This window comes from Rhinolophus sinicus, chromosome 9, assembly GCF_057876585.1.
Source record: "Rhinolophus sinicus isolate RSI-liver-muscle chromosome 9, RSI-T2T, whole genome shotgun sequence".
NCBI classification, from domain to species: domain Eukaryota; kingdom Metazoa; phylum Chordata; class Mammalia; order Chiroptera; family Rhinolophidae; genus Rhinolophus; species Rhinolophus sinicus.
Genome location: NC_142509.1, coordinates 5,961,763 through 5,980,613, shown reverse-complemented (window position 1 = coordinate 5,980,613; position 18,851 = coordinate 5,961,763). Strand labels below are relative to the sequence as shown.

Genomic DNA, 18,851 nt, shown 5'->3' with positions numbered 1-18,851 from the left:
TCCAAACCCTCCAATGGCTTCCCTTTTCATCACAGTAGAAGCCAAAGGCTTTACCCTGGTTCCCAGGGCCAACCAACATATTCCGTGCCCACACCCATCCCATCTCCCACCACTGCTGCCCTCCCACCTTTCCCAGTCAGTTGTACTCATCCTGGCTTTTTGCTGGTCTTTAAACATGCTAACCACTCCCCCACCACCACCGGGGACAGAGTTCTCTTTTCTGGAATGCCCTGACCCAGATAACGGCATGTCTGCATGCTGCTCATCGGCTCAGATGTCACCTTATCAGGGAGGCCTTTCTGACCACCCTGTGTAGGGATCAGTTCCTCTCCCTCTGTCTCCCCGACTGGCCTCATTTTTGTCCTTAGACCAGATCACATCTAAAATACTACAGATCTGTTTATTGTGCATCCAGGTCCTCTCAAGAGAAGGCATGCTCCATGAAGACAAACGCTCTGGGTTTTCACTGCTCCGTGCTGCTCCTAGAATAATGCTTGTGCATAGCAGGCACCTGGCAAATAAATACTTATTGGCTGGTTAAAGCAATGTAGGAGAATAAAATAAAGCAGGGCTGAGGAGGATTATGACTGTTAAAAACCATATTTGACTTTAATTCCAAAAACAAATTAAATAGTTAAATTAAAACAGACCAGAAGGTGCAGCTGCACGGGCTCCATCCTCCCCCCACTCTGTTTGGGATTCCGAGCCCCCAGCCTCACTCCTCTATGGTGGGGAGCAGGGAGCAGACTGAGTTTGGAAAACAAATTGTAGTCATGGACCCAATTCTGATTTATAACAAACTCATTCCCAACACAGATGGAAGCTGCAGACCACCAGGGTTATCATTATAAATAAATACACATGCAGCTAAGAGAGGATATTAGGTGAAAACAACTCAACTAGCATTTGCCAAAGAGAGAGAGAGAGAAAGAGAGAGAGAAAGAGAGAGAGAGAGAGAGAGAGAGAGAGAGAGAGAGAGAGAGAATGAGAATACCTCATTTTGTTGTTCATTATCAATTTCCTGAAAATGAGCCCTGGGTAATTTGGCTGAGAAGGTGGCCTAAGACCAGCCAAGCTGACCTGAGCATTCAGGGCTGGTTTCGGTGAGGAGGCAGTGGAATGCCTGGGCCTAAATTCACTCATTTGATGATTGCCCTGTGTCCACCTCCTCCCTTCTCTCTCATGCCACTTGATTCTGAGGGGTTGATTTCCAAAGCAACCATTGAAAACGTTAAGAGGTTGGGGAACGCACTGCAAGGTGGCTCAGGGTTCTCAGGGATATGATCCCATCGGACGGGTTCATGACTACTGTGGGACGTTCAGTCCATTTCAAAATAGGCAGTCAATGCTACTTTTTGAATGTTAGGTCGCCAGACTGAGTCCTACCCCACCTCCCACCCAGGAGTGGGTTCTCCGTGGTCCTCAGACAGGTCCTGTGAGTTTAAATGGAGTGGGAGCTGTTAGCGGTTAAAAAATAAACACCTCATCAGTAGGCTCAGATCTTTCCTTTTCTTCCACTTGGGAGGAAAATTGTGCTTCCAACTTTCAGGAGCATAAGTGAGATAATCACCAGAGGGCCCTGTCCTGTCAGAAAGCCAGGGGCCTCTTCAGTGCCCTGGAGAACTGGACACACTTTCCTGCTGGTAGAGGGGAGAGCACATGCACTGATCTTTCTCTGGAGAGGAAAGGGCACAGCTGGACCTGAGACAGGCTCGCCCTGCATGCTCCACACTCAGAGAAAAGGGAGATTTTCTTTCCCATTTTGTGTTGAAAATAGAATAGTTTCCAAAGTAGTGTGTGCTCAGGTCTCCTTTCCTCAGTGTCCAAATGATCTCTGCCCCTTTCCCATAAATCCCTCTGCTAATGCAAAGTCCCTCGCCCTCAAACCAGGGGCAGGAAAGAGTCTTGGAGTCGCCCCTGCCTCCCTCCTCTTTCTGCCTCGCCTGCCCCTTGCTCACTCGAGCCACTGAGGTCTGTGGTTCTCAAGAGCTTCAGGAAGAGGGCTCCTGCCCTCCCTATCCCAGCCCAGGCAAGGGGCCCTACAGCCCAGTGGGCAGTGGGGAGGCAGTGTGGACCCAGGGACCCACGTGGTCTTAGTCCAGGTCAGTCCATGACCTGTGCTGGCTTGAGGGGCCACCTGCTTCTCAGTGCTGCAAGGAGCAGGCTTGAGGAGCGTGGGCTGGTGGAAGGGGCTCTGCTCCCACCACAGCATGAGGTACTGAGGTACAGGGAGAGCCTGTTGGCAGACCCAGGCTCCCCTCATGCAGGGATGGTCACCCGTTGGGATCAAAGACAGCCTTATACTCTGGAAACAGGAACTAGGGGAAAGCCATAGAGGCATGTGTACTTGGGAGCAACTCTCTGAGGAGAGGAGGGGCGCTCCTGGGCGGGGACTGCTCTCTGGTCTTCAGAATTCTCTGGCTGGCTGGCCTGTGTGGCCGTGCTGGGCCCCAGGAGCAGGGTGCTGGGGAGGGCCACCCTTTACTTGACTGCCGAGTCTTTGCACCTCCCTCCCAGTTCAACATCACTTTGGGGCCTGGGTGCCCATGAGTCTGCTCCTGCAGGCCTGTTGGTACAGGAAGCTCTGGGGAGGCATACTGGGGCACCGGTGCACTGGCTGGGGGTGCTTGGCTAGCAGCTGGGCCCTGGTCACGCTGGATGGAAGAGAACAACAGGTGTGGGATTTCTGTGCTTTAGGTTCTCCGTCCTTTGTCCTGGCATCGGGCCGGGCTCTCTCTGAAGCCCCAGAACAGAAAGGAGGGTGATGGCCATTCCTTAGGAGTTTGCCTTGGAGGGACCATCAGCCGTGGGGAGAGGATGGAAGGCCAGGAACAGGGTCTGAGAGGGAGGCTCCTGTGAAGGGGAGAGGAGCAATGGGTGAGGGAGTGGCCAGTCTGGTTAGGCCGCTCAACTCTGAGCCCCTAACAGGGGTCCCCAGGAGCTGCAAGGAACCCACCCCCCCAGAGTCCTCTGTGGACCCCTGATGAGGGGTGGGTGCAGGCAGATTCCTCCAGGGACCCGGTAAGGGTAGGAGGCAGGGCATATGGCGCAGTACTGGTGCATCTTAGTGGCACCGGCCCAGCTGATTTGTTAAGTTCAGGGGACAAAACAGGCAGACTGACACCCTGTTGTAACCCTTTTGGCAGGGCGCTGGCAAACGTGACACAGAAGCTGACACTAAACTCCGGGGCCAGAGTTCACATGTGTCCCATTGTCTGAGTTCCCACCTCTGTGATAAGGTCATAGAAATGCCCAGAGAAAATTCCTGGCTTTGCCAATCAGCTGGCACAATTCATTTCATTTAACTTTTCTGAACATCATTTCTTTACCTCTAAAATGTAGATAGATCCTGTGGCCCATGTAAATAGAGGGTTTTAAAGAATCAAATAACAACAGTAACACATATGTAGGACTTATTATGTGCCAGAGATTGTCCTTGGTACCCCCAACAACCCATTATACAGATGAAGGAACCGAGGCCTAGAGAAAAAAACGTCAAAGAGTGAAAAGTGGTAGGTCAGGAACTGAACCAGGCTCTGGGGCCCATGCTATCTTCACTGTACTACACTGTCACTACTGAGAGACACATGGGCATGCTAGATGAGGTGGAAGCAGTGAGTGAGGGGTGGGTCCTTTTCACAGCAGCATGACTGAAGAGGAATCCACAGGGCAAGACAGCCTGTGAGAGAGAATGTACATAACAGTGCCTTGCAATGGGACAGGCATGATGGGCAGAATAATAGTAGCAATGATAGGAAGTTGTCATCAGGCGGTGTCTGGAAGGAGAGGCCTGTCAAGGAGCTGGTAGCAGAGGGACCTAGCCGTGGGGGGAAAGTTGGCTCCTGTTACCTTCCAGATAGTACAATGGGAAGGGGACTTCAGCTATGTCTCCTTCATGCTTCCTGGCATTATCCCTGTCCTTCCACAATTAAAGACCAAGAACAAAAGTCTCGGCAGATTTATTCTGGGTCCAAATTTGCTGTGCTCCTGCCCAGTGCATCGCCGCCCCTGTCCCCACTGTACCTGTATCCTGGGGCTCAGATCTCCACAGTGGGGTCAGTGAAGCCTTTTTTCCCCTCGTTCACCAGCACTGGCTTCTCTGTGCGTGTGTGCCAGACCAGGATCTGTGCATCCAGAGACACAAAACAACATGGGGCAGTCACCCTGACCTTACCCTGCCACCTCCCTGCTCCCACCACACTCCGCAAGTATTTCTCCTGCCCCCTCCCATTCTGCCCTTGTTCCCATCAATTTTTTTTCCATCGTTCTTTATTTCTATCTACCCCCTCACTCTTGCTGTTTGTACATATGATGCATTCAAAATAACTGTTGGAAACAAAGTCTGCAGCTACAGAAAATAGAGAAATTCTAAGATTTCCCCTTGCTTCTCATCCTCCCCTGCATTTCTTAATAGTTCTCTCCAGAGACAGAGAAAGTTGCTCGGGAGCCTTCAGGTTGATAGCCCAGGCCCTAGCCGGAGAAGTTCAAACTAGGAGCAGTGTGTGTTTGTACATGTGCATGCATGCGTGTTTGTGCATGTGTGTGTACACATATACATGTGTTTGGCAGGGAGGTCATGGAGCCCAGCTGTTTTGAGGTGAGGGAGAGGACGCAATCCTTGGCTCTGTCTCTCTGATCACTACCTTCTCCATTTCCGTGCTTGTCTTTAGTGTGGCTGCCTGACAGGTGATAAAATGCCTTCCCAGTAGGGTGTTCTAGGAAGCATGGATCTTCTCTGCAAGTCTGTTTTGAGACTGATTTCCTGCTCCTTGATCTGTAGGGAGGGTCTGAATGGGCTTGGAAATGCTTGCATTACAGCTTTCAGTTCTGCTGAAGGCCTTACCTTGGTGCAGTTGGCTGCCTTGGGCTCTAGGTCATTGAGGGTGACAAGTTCTCGGAGGAGGCTGCTTTCCTGGTAGCCTCCCTTCACGCCACGCAGCTTGAAGTAGGCCTGACTTCGCTGTAGAATGAGGCGCAGGTTGACCGCAAATCCAGCCATATCTATTGCAAATGGTCTGTGGGGGTCAAACACTGTCTTCCAGCCGACCACCTTCCCTGCCCCGTTGACCCGTGGGGCCTCATACCGAAGGCCACCGACGAAGGCGACAGGCCACACGGACACTCTCCTGGTGCTGCGCATCTACAAGGGGGACCCAGAGTCAGGACACCTGGGACTGCTGATAGGGAATGATGGCTGTCCACATGGAGCATGAAATCATCAGTTAGCTCTGTGCACACATCTGAAGCCATGCCAGGGGACCCAAGCCACCCTGTCTATAGATGCATCCCCGTGGTGGGCATCTACAGAGGAACCTGGCCTCTCAAACCAGCTCATCTTCCCCCTCTCCACATGCCCTGCTGCCACTTTCTCCCTTGGTACAAAATCTTTTAGTCTTCCCAATTTAGAGTTTGACACAACCCCTCTCCCTCCCCCAGACTACCTTGACTCACAAACTCCAAGGACACTGAAACTGGTCCCTACCTCATTCAGACCACGCCTCAAAGGCCGGGGCTGTGGTCCAGGAACCCAACATCACTTTCTTCGTTTTCACGAGGCGGGCTGCTGAGGCCTGCAGCCAGGCCTTCCATCCCTTCCCTGGTTCCCTGCAGTCTATATTGACCCCAGCCTGGACATCAGCCATGTCCCCTCCTGTGAGTGTCCCTGTGTGTCCCTACCGAAAGGGCCCCTCCGCAGGAGCATTTCCATTTCCCACACCAGAGGCCCTCAGTCCTCCCACCCCTTCCCCTGCCTTCTGCCCTGTTCACACCTCCTCAAAGAGCTCCAGACTGTAGGTGTTGTCGTCGTCAGCGAAGTACACCACCCCGGGCTGGCTGGAGTTGCGGGGGAAGGTCTCGCGCAGCCAGCGCAGGGCCAGGTTGCGCTGCATGGTGCCCCGTGGGATGCGCGGGTCACGGGCGTCCCCACGTAGCTTATAGTTGCGGGGCGTCTCCACATGCAGATGCGTGTAGTTGAGGCCAGTGTCGCGCAGCAGACGCGCGGTCAGTGGCGTGCGGCGTGGCGCGTCCTCCACCACCAGCCAGTGCAGGTTGGGCACGTGTAACAGTGTGTTGGCCAGGCGTGTGAGCTCGGCCTTCTGCACCGGGCGGCTGTAGGTGGGCGTCACCACGTGGATGGTGGGCAGCGTGTCAGACCACGGTGGGGGCCGCGTGTACACGTACTCGGTGCGCACCACCTCCACGATGTCGCGGTCGGACATGCAGTACTCCCTGGGGTCCGTGCCCAGTGGTGTGCTGCGCCGGGGGTCACTGCTGTCATCTGTGGGTTGGGAGACAGGCAGTGTGGGGACTCGAGCACCACCAGCTCTCCAGCCTCAGGTACTGGGCAGGATACCGCCCACCCTGGCAAGACAAACCCGCCCTCTGCTCCTCCTCAGGAATGTAATCGGATCCCTGCCTGCTGCTCTCTCTGTTAGAGCTAATGGTGATGGCTGCATCCCAGGAACTCTAGTTCTGACTCCCCAGATGACAAAGAGATGACCTCTGCCTCCTCCTCCATCGAACAGCTCTGTAGCTATTTGAGTGCAGCTGGCCAGATTCCAAGATGCATCCTTAGTTCCTAAATGTGTTGGGTTTTGTATGACAAAATGTCTGACCCTCATCACCCTGGTGAATCCTCATCTGGCCAGAGCTGACCTCACTGCTCTACATGGGATTGAGTTTTCAGAGCATGGTGGCACTGCCATCCTGTGGTGTAGACACTGCTGTGCCCAAGGGCAGGGTTAGTGCTTTCCTGGGCACAGCACACTGGACTCAGAAGAATGTGAGGTTGGCTCACTCTGATTTTTCACAAACCCTCTAGTCAAGTGGGGTCTCTCCCCTCATGGCCTTATGTAATCTGTCCTTTGAATCATGGTGCAGAATTTGATACTTAACTATACATTTTATTCCAGGGTATTGCCCATAGTTGTCAAGATAATTTTGAATCCTGAACCCGTCCTTTTTGATTTTAGATGCTCCTACATTTTGGCACACACAAAAGGACAGGATGGAGACCTGTTTTAGCTCTTCTGCTGGTTTGATGTCACTAATCTGCGCTTTCTGGAAATACTCATTTGACCATCTGGGAGACAAACTGTACCACCCCCTGACCCTGACTATTCTAGAACTCAGTTGATGTTTACCCATATCTCCACGAAGACACCATGAGGAATGTTGTGTGAAAACTCGCAGGGCCTGATCCATGGAGAAACACTCCCAAGCAGGGGGAACCCATTTCTTCCTGAAGGCAGCCTGCTCCCATTGAGGCAACTCTCATTACCAAGCTTTTCCTTACATCCTGGACATTTCCCATTTAGTGAAGTAGTAGTCCTATCAAGAGGAGAAATCGGGGCCATTGGTCGTCATTCTTAATAAGCCCCTTCTCTCCAAGTTATAGCTTTCCGTTCGAACCACTGTGTGCTCCTCACTGCTCTCACACCATCTCATATGGTGATAATGGTCGTAGGACAGTAGCCAGCCCCACTTCCGCATGGCTTCATGCGACTACGGATACAATGAGCAATCACATGAAAGGGTCGCAGTGCCAACCTGGAGAGCACGCTGTGAATCAGCCAGTCACCTCTCTTCCTTCACTGCTGCCGTTCGCATGTGGAGTGTGTGGGGTGCGTGTGTGAGGTCTGACGCTGGGCTCTGGGAAGAGACACAGATGAACCCAGAAGAAGGCCTTAGGGAGTTCACGCAGGCTGGTGGCACGACAAGACACACAGTACAAGCTAGGAGCCTGCTCCCTGGGCCATGGATACGATGTCACGGGTAAGTACAAGGGCAGAAGACTGGCAAAGATGCAGTTGATCAAAGGTAATATTTTGTAGAAGTTTTGGGTCAAAAGGTGAAAAGAGAACAAGTTTGAGGAAACAGGAATGAGTGATCAGGATTCTAAGATATGTAAGGATTAATTTATCCTATGGTCAGTAAAGTTTTGGAAACTGAGGCCTGGGGAGGAGATTTAGAGCCATTTCCCCCACTTTTTTGCCACTCAGATCCTCCCAAACAGATGGATCTGCACCCTGGGAAAGTCCTCCATGCATTAGACTTGGCCACAGAGGAGCTGAGCCCTTCCCGTCGGCTGCAGGGCTTCTTCACCCTTTGAGTCACAAAGGCTCCCAGGGACCTTTACTTCATTTCCCCGCAGCTTTCGTTCAGTCCCTCTTGGCATGCTCTGGGAGACAGACGCAGATTCCTCATGCTAAGGCAGTAAGATCAGTGCTTAGCAGAACAGCCTGACATGTCTGACCCTAGAACGCTGCCAAGAATGGAAGCCACCTGATATCACGTCCTTTCATACGTGGCAGCTTTAACCCACCTGGGATGATGCAGTTGTAGGAGAACAATTCTAAAGTGAAAAGCACCAAAGAGAGATTTTGGAGTTGGGAGGAGAGGAGAACTGTCAGGAAGAGAGGCTCTCAGTGTGGAGTGACTTACGCATGTGTGGAGTGACTAAAGACAAAGGCATGAAGGGGCAGGCCAGAGGTGGGTCACATGGGAGGTTTTGGGGGTGTAGGGAGTCCCGATGTGAGAGGGAAAGGCAGCTTGGTGGAGGGGAAAGCTCGAGATCCAGGGACAGGAGAAGCCGGTTCTAACCCGTTCTCCCACCAGTGCTTCATGGGACTTTTCCTCTGGCTTGGTCTATTTTTACCAGGTAGGACTCGATCAGGACTGCCTAACCAGGAAAGGAGGGGCAAACAATCTATTCTTCCCAGTCTAGCCCAGGAATGCTCTCCCGCCATCCCTCCCACCACTGCTGAGTGCTCCCAGTTCTTGCACGTCCTGGAATTGGACGCAGAGTTGTGCATGTGTGTGTGGTAGCATTCATCAGATTTCCAAAGGGGCCAAGACTCCCGAAAGGGTCAGGTCATTGACCTGGATCATCTTTATGATTCCTCGCAGCTGCCTGGTAAATGAAAATAAGAGCTCCATCAGCATTGGCTGTGCTCACTCTTATTACTGAAGCTTGGCTGGGGCCGCGGCTGGGGCTGGGTGTGGGGGCTCACCCTTGTGTGCAGTGAGGAGAGGTGCAATGGTGCTCTGGTGCCACACAGTCACAAGCAGCGTCCAGGGCAGCACGATGAGGACGATTGCAAGGATGTCTCGTCTTTTCGGCATCTCCAAGACTGGCTGGGCCCACAGCTCCTCGTTACCTGGGCAGCGGCAAGGTCAGGAGAGGGATGACACCAGAAGTGGTGGCAGCAGACAGTGACAAGCACAGGGAAGAAAAGAATAGGAATGGGCTGGACAGGCCAGGCATAGGGATAGCAAAGAAGCCGAGTGTTGGCTAGAAGGTCTTACCAGCGCTCACAACCCACCCATTGCGGAAGCAGGTTTGCAGAGTCCAGCCTGACCGGAGTCAGAGAAGGGGTGACTGTTCAGGGACACAGTCAGGAACCTTGCGAAGTGCACACCTGCAAGAGAGAGCAGAAGAGGATGGCCAGAGACCTGGGTGGGGGACAGACGTACAGAAGGGCCAGACCCAGCTCTGGAACACACAGCATTGGGGTTTTTGTAATGGAAGCCAGACTGCCATCTCCCTGAGGACCACTTCTCCCTGTCTGCCTGGGTGAAGTGAACCTCTGCCACCCACAGAAATGATGGTGTGGCACTGCCACACTCTGTGTGTTCAGCAGGGCACAGAGGTTAAGGGCACAGATTTCAGACACACCTGCCTTGGTTTAAACACCAACTCTGCCACCAACAAGCCATATGGCTTTTGACAAATTACAGCAACTCTCCATGTCTCAGTTTTCTCATCTATGAAATGGAATACTATCAGTACCTACTTTACAAGGTGGTTCTGAGCATTAAGCAAGTCAGCACCCATAAAACCCTTAGGATGGCACTTGACGTATACATAATTGAGTGCTCAAGACATGTTAGCTACTGTGCTGTCCACATGTTTGGGCCCAGATGTGTTTTTCATAGCCCGAATTAAAGGGGTGAGCATTGGGTGAGTCCTTTGAGGACAAACAAGAGATGCCTTGGGAACAGGCCCTAGGAGGAAATGCTGCAAGTGCCCTCCCTTTGTTGATGTCAACAGGAGATTCTTGTGGAACACCCACTCAGTGCAGGACAGAGCACTGGTCACCGGAGCTGGGTGTCAGCAAGAAGAGGTGGTCCTGATGGGGGCAGCCGCGTCCTGGGGAGACAGCATTCAAAATGGTGGCAGCATGGGCCCCAGGAGTGGTAGCCTTTGTGAAGAGGATGGATTTGCTCAAATTGCCTCGGTTCTGCAGAGGGTCTGCAGGCAGCATCCTCCCCTGGGCCTTATTCTCGCATGTCACAAGGAGAGTAGCATAGAGCCCTGTGACCACCAGGGAAATTGTCACACCCTGTTCTCGTTTCTACTTCTGTGCTGAGCACCATGCATGATGCAGATGCCAGCGCTCCGCAGTGAAACCCTCAGAGGCCGCTGTCCCCAGGTAGTATGTGTCTTTCATTGCTGGCAGCCTAGAGCTATGGGTGAGGAGGAGTTTTGTTCCTCCACATTTGGAAACAATGTGTTTTCTTTTGCTTGTAGAGTCCTGTCTCCAAAGAGTTCAGACATTTTGTGAAACAACCAGTATTCTAGTCAAGAGCACTGTGGTCGTCTGGGTCAGCCAGCAAGCCCCATCACCCCACGATCCAAGGCCTGCTCTGGCTCCACAGTCTCCTGGTAGGCAGGTGTAGACAGGCTGTCCCTCACCCCACAGGGGAATGCAAGGCCCATTGGGGCTAAAGGTTACAGGCGAGGACCAACCGTGGGGGTACACAGCAGGAAAAATAATCCTGGGGAGTGTGTGCTGTGTCTCCTACAGACTCCTCTTCCATGGCCCCAATAGGTGACAGAGCCCAGTGTCCCAGCCCAGGATACCTGTCTGGGTCTCATGTACTGAGTGTGGTGAAGCAGAGTCACCTCATGCCACACTTCTAGCTCCAGCCCTACTCCCCACTCCAAGGCCACTGACGGCTGAGAAGGGCTGATCAAGGCCTTGGTTTGGTTCGCTGATCTTAGGCCACATTTGATGGAGGACAGGAGAGCTGCTGACAGGCCTGGCTGAGAGATGTGCTCTGGGTTCTCGGCGCCTCCCAATGGAGCTTTTTCAAATGTCCTTCATCTTGGAGAGGGTTCTAAGCCCCAGATGGAGAAAGCAATGGCAAGATGAGCTGCGTGCCAATTGGGTGTGCACGTCCAGCCTACTGCTGTGCACTCACTTAGCTGCCTTCACCCCTTTTCCTCTGGACTGTCTCTTTCGTCCATGCCTCTACCTCTGGCACCTGTCGACTTCCTGCTTGCCTGCTGGGCTGTCCTTAGTAATAATAGCTGTTAGGTAGCACTTGTGTCCAAAGACGACCCTCAACAGTTCATGTTCAATATCACAACAACGATGGGTGGGACGTGTTGTCCTTGTCACTATTTCACTTGGAACTCACTGAGGACAGTGAGGATCAGTAGCTTGCCTGAGGTCACAGCCCGGACACGGTGCAGACAGACATAAATCCCGGCTCTTTGGTCCTGTGCTGCTGTTAGGTGCATCAGAAGAGAGGTTCTAGACCCCAGAGCCCCGAACCTGGTCAGGTGTGGAGTGATCACAGGGACACAAACAGGCCCCAGCTTAGAGCCACCCTCCTCCACGAAAGCCGCCTCTACTGCTGTCCCAGTACCTCCCTGGAGGCAGGAGCAGGAAGGGGGATGGGCGGGGGGAGAGGTGGTGGGGGTAGATGGGGGCAAGGCTGGAAGGGGGCCATGGAGAGACAGTTCTGTCCCATTTTGTTTTTTTTTTTGCTCAAACCATCTATGAAAGGAAAGGGAGGAGGGAATAAGGGAGAAAAGCTTTAAAAATAAACTTAGCAATAAACCCAGTTGTGCATTAATTACTCTGGAAGCCATTACGGCTTGAAAACCCCATAACTTTAATGGAGGCTATTATAAGCATAGCAGCGAAATCGTGAAGCTAATTACCAGGCAGTTATTAAGCAGAACGGAGAGGCCCCAGCCTTGGAGAAAGCCAGCTGGCCATCGGGGGTGGGTTTTGGGGAAATCGGGCTTGGAGCTGAGGGGCCGGGTTGGGGAGACCTGGAGGAGGGCCTGGGGCAGAGAGGAGGCGGCACCTACCCCAACTCCAGATTTGAGGTTCAAGTCCGAGATGAGGACGCCTACCTTGCCGCAGCCTACTTCTTCTGCCCGGGCCTTGGAGGGATGGCAGCAACTTCTCTATGGTCGCAGGCTGTGTCTGCCACAGACCCCAGAATTGCCCTGGGCCTTTGGTGAGAGCAGGCAGAAGAATCAACACCCAGATGGAGGAGCACCAGAAGCCAGGAGAGGGGCAGGAGCAAGGGCAGGGAGAATGAGATGCTTGAAGAAGTCGGCTAGAGGCAGCCAGGCATGGCTCACAGCAAACTGCAGGCATGAATGAGTGTGGGGCCCCAGGGTCTGCTGTGGTCACTCATGTCTGTGACCAGCCTCAACTATCATTTTTCCCTCAGCAAGTGCAGACATGAGGAGGCGCTACCACTCCCCTGGGTGTTCTCAGAAGCCTCTACTGGACATAGAGGAAGGCTACACTGGGGGTGGAGCGTGTGTGGTCAAGTGCAGGAGGGTCATTTGGCAACAGGAGCAGAGCAATGGGAGGCAGTGGTAAGGAGGTGGGGATGAAGTGGCCTGGACAGTATTCTGGCCGGCTCTCCACTGGGGACTGGGGTCCCACCACTTGTCCTCCTTGGCCTATACTTTCATCTTTAAAATATGGAAGCTGTGTAATACAGAATTGTACACCTGAAATCTATGTAATTTTGCTAACAATTGTCACCCCAATAAATTTAATTAAAAAAAAAATATATGGAAGCTGGAGTGGGAAAGCTCAAACGACTTTTCAGTTCTGCCATTGTAGCAACAGTTAGGACTCCATGAGGATGAAGAAATGTCCTCTGTGAGAAAAGTGGGGGTCAGGTGGGCAAGTCAAGGTCAAAGTCAAGGCAAGAGGCTGAAATAACAGCTTTCCAGGGAAGTCGGTCATAATTTGAGGGCCAATTACTCGCAGAGATTGGCCATGACTGGAAAGACCAGGTAATAGGAATTTGTCTAAGGGCTTTAGGGTGTCATGAGTTGTACATACTAGAAAGTGTCTGGACTCAGATGGGAGGGTTGTGATGTGCCCAAGGCTGGGGTAGAGCCAGTCAGCCTCTCAAGAGAGGCTGGGCCCATGAGATTGGCTTCAAGACTGGACAACTCCAAATGCATGGAAAGGCTTTCTTCTGAGTCTACATGTGTTCAAACTTTATCAATGTCTGTAGTTCTTGAGGAGGAGGCTTATTTAATTCCATTCAACAAATAGTATTTCAGGATCTGTAGTGGGCAGGCACGGTGTTAGATTCTATGGGCAATGCAGCAGGCAACATGGGAGAAGGGGCAGGGGCTTCCTTCCAGCACCTCCTGACCCAGAGGGAAGGAGGGACTTAACACAGCTAAGGCTGATGTGAGATGTGGCAAAGATTGTGTGTGTGCGTGCATGTGAATGTGTGTGTGTGTGTGTGTGAGAGAGAGAGAGAGATGGAGGTCAATTAGAAACAAGCTCAGAAACCAGCTAAGGCACTCGTCTCTGCAGGATGATACTAGCTGTGTTACCCAATACGACTGGCAAAAGTAGTTAATTGGTTAGCCAAAGGAGTCTGTTAAAGTGAAGAATCCTTCAAAATTATACATGCTTACCGTGCATGTTTCAATTCAAGTAACAGTTAAGGAGCCAAGAGCTCAGCAGATGATGTTTCTTTATCATCGCACAATACGAGGTCATTTTCCCCAAATCCAAACCACTCATCACCGGCTAGCTTGTAGCACTTCTGCTTTCTCCACACAGGACTTAGGCCTTTGCTTGGGCCAATAGTCAGCTGGGGGCTTTGCTTGGCGTTTCTGGAACCATCCTGGCCATAGGGCAATGCCTGTGATCTCCTGTTGATTTCTTTAAAGTGATCCAAGACCTGAAGGACACTTGATGTGCAATCTGAGTGCAGAATCCTTTAGAATTTTTATGGCTTTTCCTCCCAATCTTCACCTAATTTGGAGAACTTTTTCTCTAGACTCACCTTAAAGTTTTTTGAGAGCATTTAACTTAATTTTCATAGAAACAACACATTTCCTTCTTTCCAGCTTATGTTTCATGGTTTATATCATATTCCATGGTGAGGATCACAAGCATGACCTTTGTAAACAGGTTGCAAATAAACACTACAGACCTTGGCCTGCAGGCCAGCATGTGGCTCAACCCGTATGAGCAGGAGCAGGCTACCAGAGGGGAGAGCTGGCATTAGACGTGCACAGGCACCCGTTAGAGTGCTTGACGGGTGGAAGGCAGAATGGTCAATGTTCTCAGTCCATCAAGGGATGAAGCGGAGGCTGGTTGAGAGAGCTTCTGTTGTATGTGAGAAGGGAAAAAAGCAAGCCTGTCATTTAGGAGCCTGAGTCCCCTGAGGCTGATGAAACAGATGCTGAAGCCTCCTCGTGGAGGAACGTAACCAGGTCCACTGATCCACTGGCCAGGCCCAGGTGGAGTGAGGGTGAGGAGGTTGGGGCTAGGGAAGGTACCAGCCCTCTGAGCATGGCAGCAGGAATGTGGCAACAGGAGGCAGAAGGAGGGGAAATTTTAAAAGAAGAGAGCAGGAAGGATGCTAGTCAAAGCTACAGGTTTCCCCTCCAGCTCCAGGCAGTTCCCCCATCGAAGGGAGGCACGGAGATCTGCAGGAACCCCTGAATGGATCAAGGGATTAGTATTGATTCTGCGGCCTCTGCTCAGGAAAAGCTCAGTGCCAGAGCTGATCCGCTCCTGGTCCATTCAATCCATAGTTCATTAACCCAGCCCTGTCCTCCTGATACCCTGTCCACTCCCATCTCATCTCCAACTTCTCCCCAGCTTCCAGCCATCAGCTGCTGCTGGGGTGGGTGTGGGGGGCTGCAGGGCAGAGGCATTGGCCTCTCTCCCCTCACCACCCCCAGGCCTTCTGCTCCTTTTCCTCCTCCCCTGCCCCCATCACCTGCAGGGGGAGGGAGAGGAGGGAGTGAGACTCTTATAGCTCATTCTACTCGAGGAAGTTTTAAGTGAGGCCCTAATGGGGTGCTTGGTTGGAATTGCAAGCCTTCCCAGTAACAGCCCTGAGCCCTACCTTTGATGTTCACAATAGCTCTGTGAGATGGGCAAGGAGATGCCATCCCCTTTTCACATATGAGGAAAATGAGGATTAGAATGGCCTGTGTGATCAACCCAAGGTCCTAGGGTTAACTGCCACAAGAACTGCTCTAGCTCAGGCCTTTGAACTCTTTAATCAGCACACCCCCATCCCACCCTGACTCCCCCTTGCAGACCCAGCACGTATTTCTGGTCTCTTGGGGCACCCTCAGGGCCAGACCTTCCTAAGCTTGCTGGGGCAACACTGCCCTGCCAGCCTGTGCTCAGGCCAAGTGCAGCAGGAAGGGGCTCCCCCACCCTACTTTCATGGTGCAGCACTGAGGAGAGGAAGGCCCAAGACCTGGGGAGGTCCATGTCCTGACTCCGGGCCTCGCCACTGCTGGCACTCACTCATGGATACTTCTGATAGGAAGGGTGACAGCAGTGTGGATTCCAGATCTTACACCATCTTGTTCCCTTCTAATTGGGAAAACCAAGCCAAGGGCTTGGGCAGAGGTAAGTTTTAGTTCAGTTCAGGCTTGTGTAAAGAATACTTTTTATACTTGGTTTTCTTTGAGCCCAGCAATGTCAGGAAATGCAATTCATTGTTTATTTTAGGTCTCCTTCCCTCTCTCCATCCCTCCCTCCCTCCTTCTCTCCTTCCCTCCCTTCTTTCCTCTCGCTCTTCTTTTTTTTCAGATATAGCCTTTGGATTAGATTTAGATTCTGATTCAGTAAAAAAGGAAAATTGGAGCTTGGTCACGTGGTACTGTGCAAGTGAAAGTCCATTCTGGTTCATTGCAGGAACTTGAACAGAATAAAATATTGGCTCTGGTGGATTTTACTGAAGCTCCCTGAATCAAACAGCTAATGGTCTTCAGGCAGAAGGATGCCATTCACCCCAAGCTTCCATGTAGGAGGCCCTTAGAGCAAAAATCAGGTGCTTCGTTTGGTGGAGAAATCTTGTTGCAGCTCTCAGCTGGGGCCTGAGCACACAGACGGCTCAGCTCCTCAAGAGTGGGGATAGGAGGGAGGGTGTAGCAGCCAGGGAGACAGCTAGCTGCAGGATATAGACCTGATGGAGGACGGTAAACAGCCAGACAGTGGTCAGTGAGGTCCATGGAGAACCCCCTGTGAGAGCCCTCACATGGTAGGTCATGAGGGGTTACTGTGAACGACTGGGTGACAGAAGAATTCAGCAGGAAGGTGCTGATCACCCACAGGACAGTGGACAGCCCCTGTCATGCTGACAGAGAGCAGCGCATGGCTGTTCAGTGCTTTCCTGAGGGATGGGGGAAGGCAGTGACAGTCACAACTAGCTTTGGAGTTTTCAGGACTGGAGAGCAGTCCCTGCAGAGAACTTTGCAACCCAGCTGGCATTCCACTAGGGCTGTGTCTGGGGAGAGGTTTGGTCTTGGGAAGTGTCACCTCCCCATGTCTTTTGCCCTCCTTCCTTGCTATCTTTCCATCCTTGCCCCAGGCACATTCTGTTGGCCATGCCAGCTTTTTGAAAAGATTGTCACTGCTTCCAAGACAAGTGCATTAGTTTTCTAGTACTGTCTAACAAGTTACTATACACTTAGCAGCTTAAAAAGACATGCGTCTATTGTCTTCAGTTTCTGTGGGTCAGGAGCCCAGGCATAGCTTACCAGGGACCTCTGCTCAGGGTCTCACAGGCAGCAAAGTATTGGTTGGCTTGCGCTTTCCTCTGGAGGGCTGATCAGGGAAGAACCTGCTTCCACGCTCTCTCAGGTTGTAGGCAGAGTCCACTGTCTGCTGGTCATAGAAAGTGGTCACACTTTCTGCTGGCTGTTGGCTGGGGGCTGCCCTCAGCAAGGCTGCTCAAAGTTCCTTGCCACATGGGTTTCTCCAACATGGCCACTCATTTCATCAAACCACCAAGGGGGAATCTAGAGCAAGTATGCTAACAAGAGAGTCTTACATACCAGAATGTAATCATGAGAGTGACGGCCCATCACTTCTGTCATGTTCCGTTGGTTAGAGGCTAGTTACAGGTGCCATCCACGCTGGAGGGGATGCCTTCACACAAAGGCATAGACAGCAGGAGTCAGGGGCTGGGGGGGGGGACGTCTTAGAGTCTATCCACCACAACAAAGAGGCCAGGTCACCTCCTGACCCATAGTTCCTGTCTTGCCCCCACAGCTTCTGAGGATAATGGCAGAACCTAATCACAGTCACAGCCTTTGGTTCCCTTCTTCCCATCTTCTTTTGCTCTCCTCTGCTTGGAAGAGTGGCACATGGAGAGGTTCTGGGCCCTGAAGTCAGATAGCCCGAGGCACCACACTACAGTCTCTCTTCCTCTGCTACATGACTTGGGCAGAGTAACCTCACTGAGCCTTGCGTTTCCACCCATTTGTAAAATGGGAATAAAAATAGTGTTTTCCCCGTTAGGTTTTTAGGGTGATTAGAAAAAAATCAATATAAACCATCTGACACATGATTGGTGCCAATAAACAGAAGGTACTGTAATTATCAACCTGGAAAGGGCCTGGAATGAGTGCTTGGAATTGCTTCCCTCTAACTCCCTCCGGCTGAACTTCTGGTGGCTGGAAGGCAGGATGGAAGCTGCAGACACTGAATGCCGCATTTCACCCCCAAAAGAAGAGGCAGTAAGGAAGAGTGGCTGGGATACTCAGTAGGGACACCTCCCTGTCTCAAAGCCTAACGCTGGCCTTATGCAGTGTGAGGCCCTTTGGTTTCTCCTCACCTCGCTTTCTCCACACTCACTGTGGAGCTGTTATGCCTTCTTTACTGTCTGAAATACTCCATTATGACTTTAAATTCAACGTGAGTAAGAGCCAACCATCACCTTTCTTCCCGGAGCAGCTCCTCCTCAGGCTTCCTTCTTTCTGTCATCTGTCTTGGCAGCCAACATGAAATCCCAGGGCCGTCCTCAATTCCCCCTCCTACTTGCATCAGCCGGTCCTCGTCTCCCTTGGCCTGCTCTGCGCCAAGGCCCTGGGAAGTCTGCCCCCAGTACTGACCCAGGTCAGACCTTCGCTTCCATAGCCTTCCACTGTGATCTTTCTTCAGAGTCCACCCCACTGCCTGAGCTACCTTATCGACTTGCTCATGCTCAGAACCTTCTGTATCTCCCCCTGATGGCAACTTACTTAGCTTGGCATTCACTGCTCTTTGCCATGGCCCCACCCCACTGCTCTAACTGTATCCTCTCCTGTTTCCTATCTAACTTCCCTCCATGACAGTCTCTGACCTCTGCAGTCCAGCACCGCACCACAGTCACTCCCTGCAGGGCTTGTGAGAGCTCTGGAGACAGGCCAACCTGCTTTGTCCATTCAGATAGTAATTTCCCATCTCTACCCAGTGCCAGGGTGTGGGCCAGCCCCAGGGGATGAGGGCTCAGTTTAGAGGCAGGATCCCAAAGATCAAGTGAGGCCTGACCCCCACAAGCGAGTATTCTCCTTATTTTCGTCCAGATGCAACCTTGTTTCTTCGCCTTGGCCTCTGACCCTGCTGCTCCTGTTTGCCAAACCTCTGCTATCACCCAGCACGGGGGCATGTGTGTACCTGGGCCCACTGGCTGTCACAAGTCTTTGCCCTGGGGAAGTCTAAGTATCAGTTCGGTGTTTGTGCCTTTCTGCCCTTTTACTCACTATCCTCTCAAAGCCACCTGATTTGGGAAGATGTCAGCCTTCCAAAGGTGAACGAGGCACCCTCAGC

At 52.1% G+C, this 18,851-nt stretch overlaps 1 protein-coding gene across 6 annotated transcripts in view; it reads right to left on the bottom strand.

Annotated features, from left to right (window-relative positions):
- Positions 1-581: 581 nt before the first annotated feature.
- The window catches only part of B3GAT1 (beta-1,3-glucuronyltransferase 1), a 29,701-nt gene continuing 11,431 nt past the window's right edge, over positions 582-18,851 (bottom strand). Inside the window, exons 2-8 of one of the 6 annotated variants that reach the window (XM_074321849.2) lie at positions 17,096-17,189; positions 9,307-9,419; positions 9,012-9,158; positions 5,769-6,277; positions 4,844-5,140; positions 4,024-4,124; positions 582-2,853 (exon numbers count right to left, since the gene is read on the bottom strand). In XM_074321849.2, coding sequence (XP_074177950.1) covers positions 4,038-4,124; positions 4,844-5,140; positions 5,769-6,277; positions 9,012-9,123 — 1,005 coding nt within the window. In that variant the 5' untranslated portion in view covers positions 9,124-9,158; positions 9,307-9,419; positions 17,096-17,189 and the 3' untranslated portion in view covers positions 582-2,853; positions 4,024-4,037. Of the gene's footprint in view, positions 2,854-3,413; positions 3,680-4,023; positions 4,125-4,843; positions 5,141-5,768; positions 6,278-7,142; positions 7,302-9,011; positions 9,159-9,306; positions 9,420-17,095; positions 17,190-18,851 lie in introns of those variants that run through there. The other 5 variants (XM_074321848.2, XM_019717770.3, XM_019717774.3 and 2 more) reach the window with 5 other exon arrangements.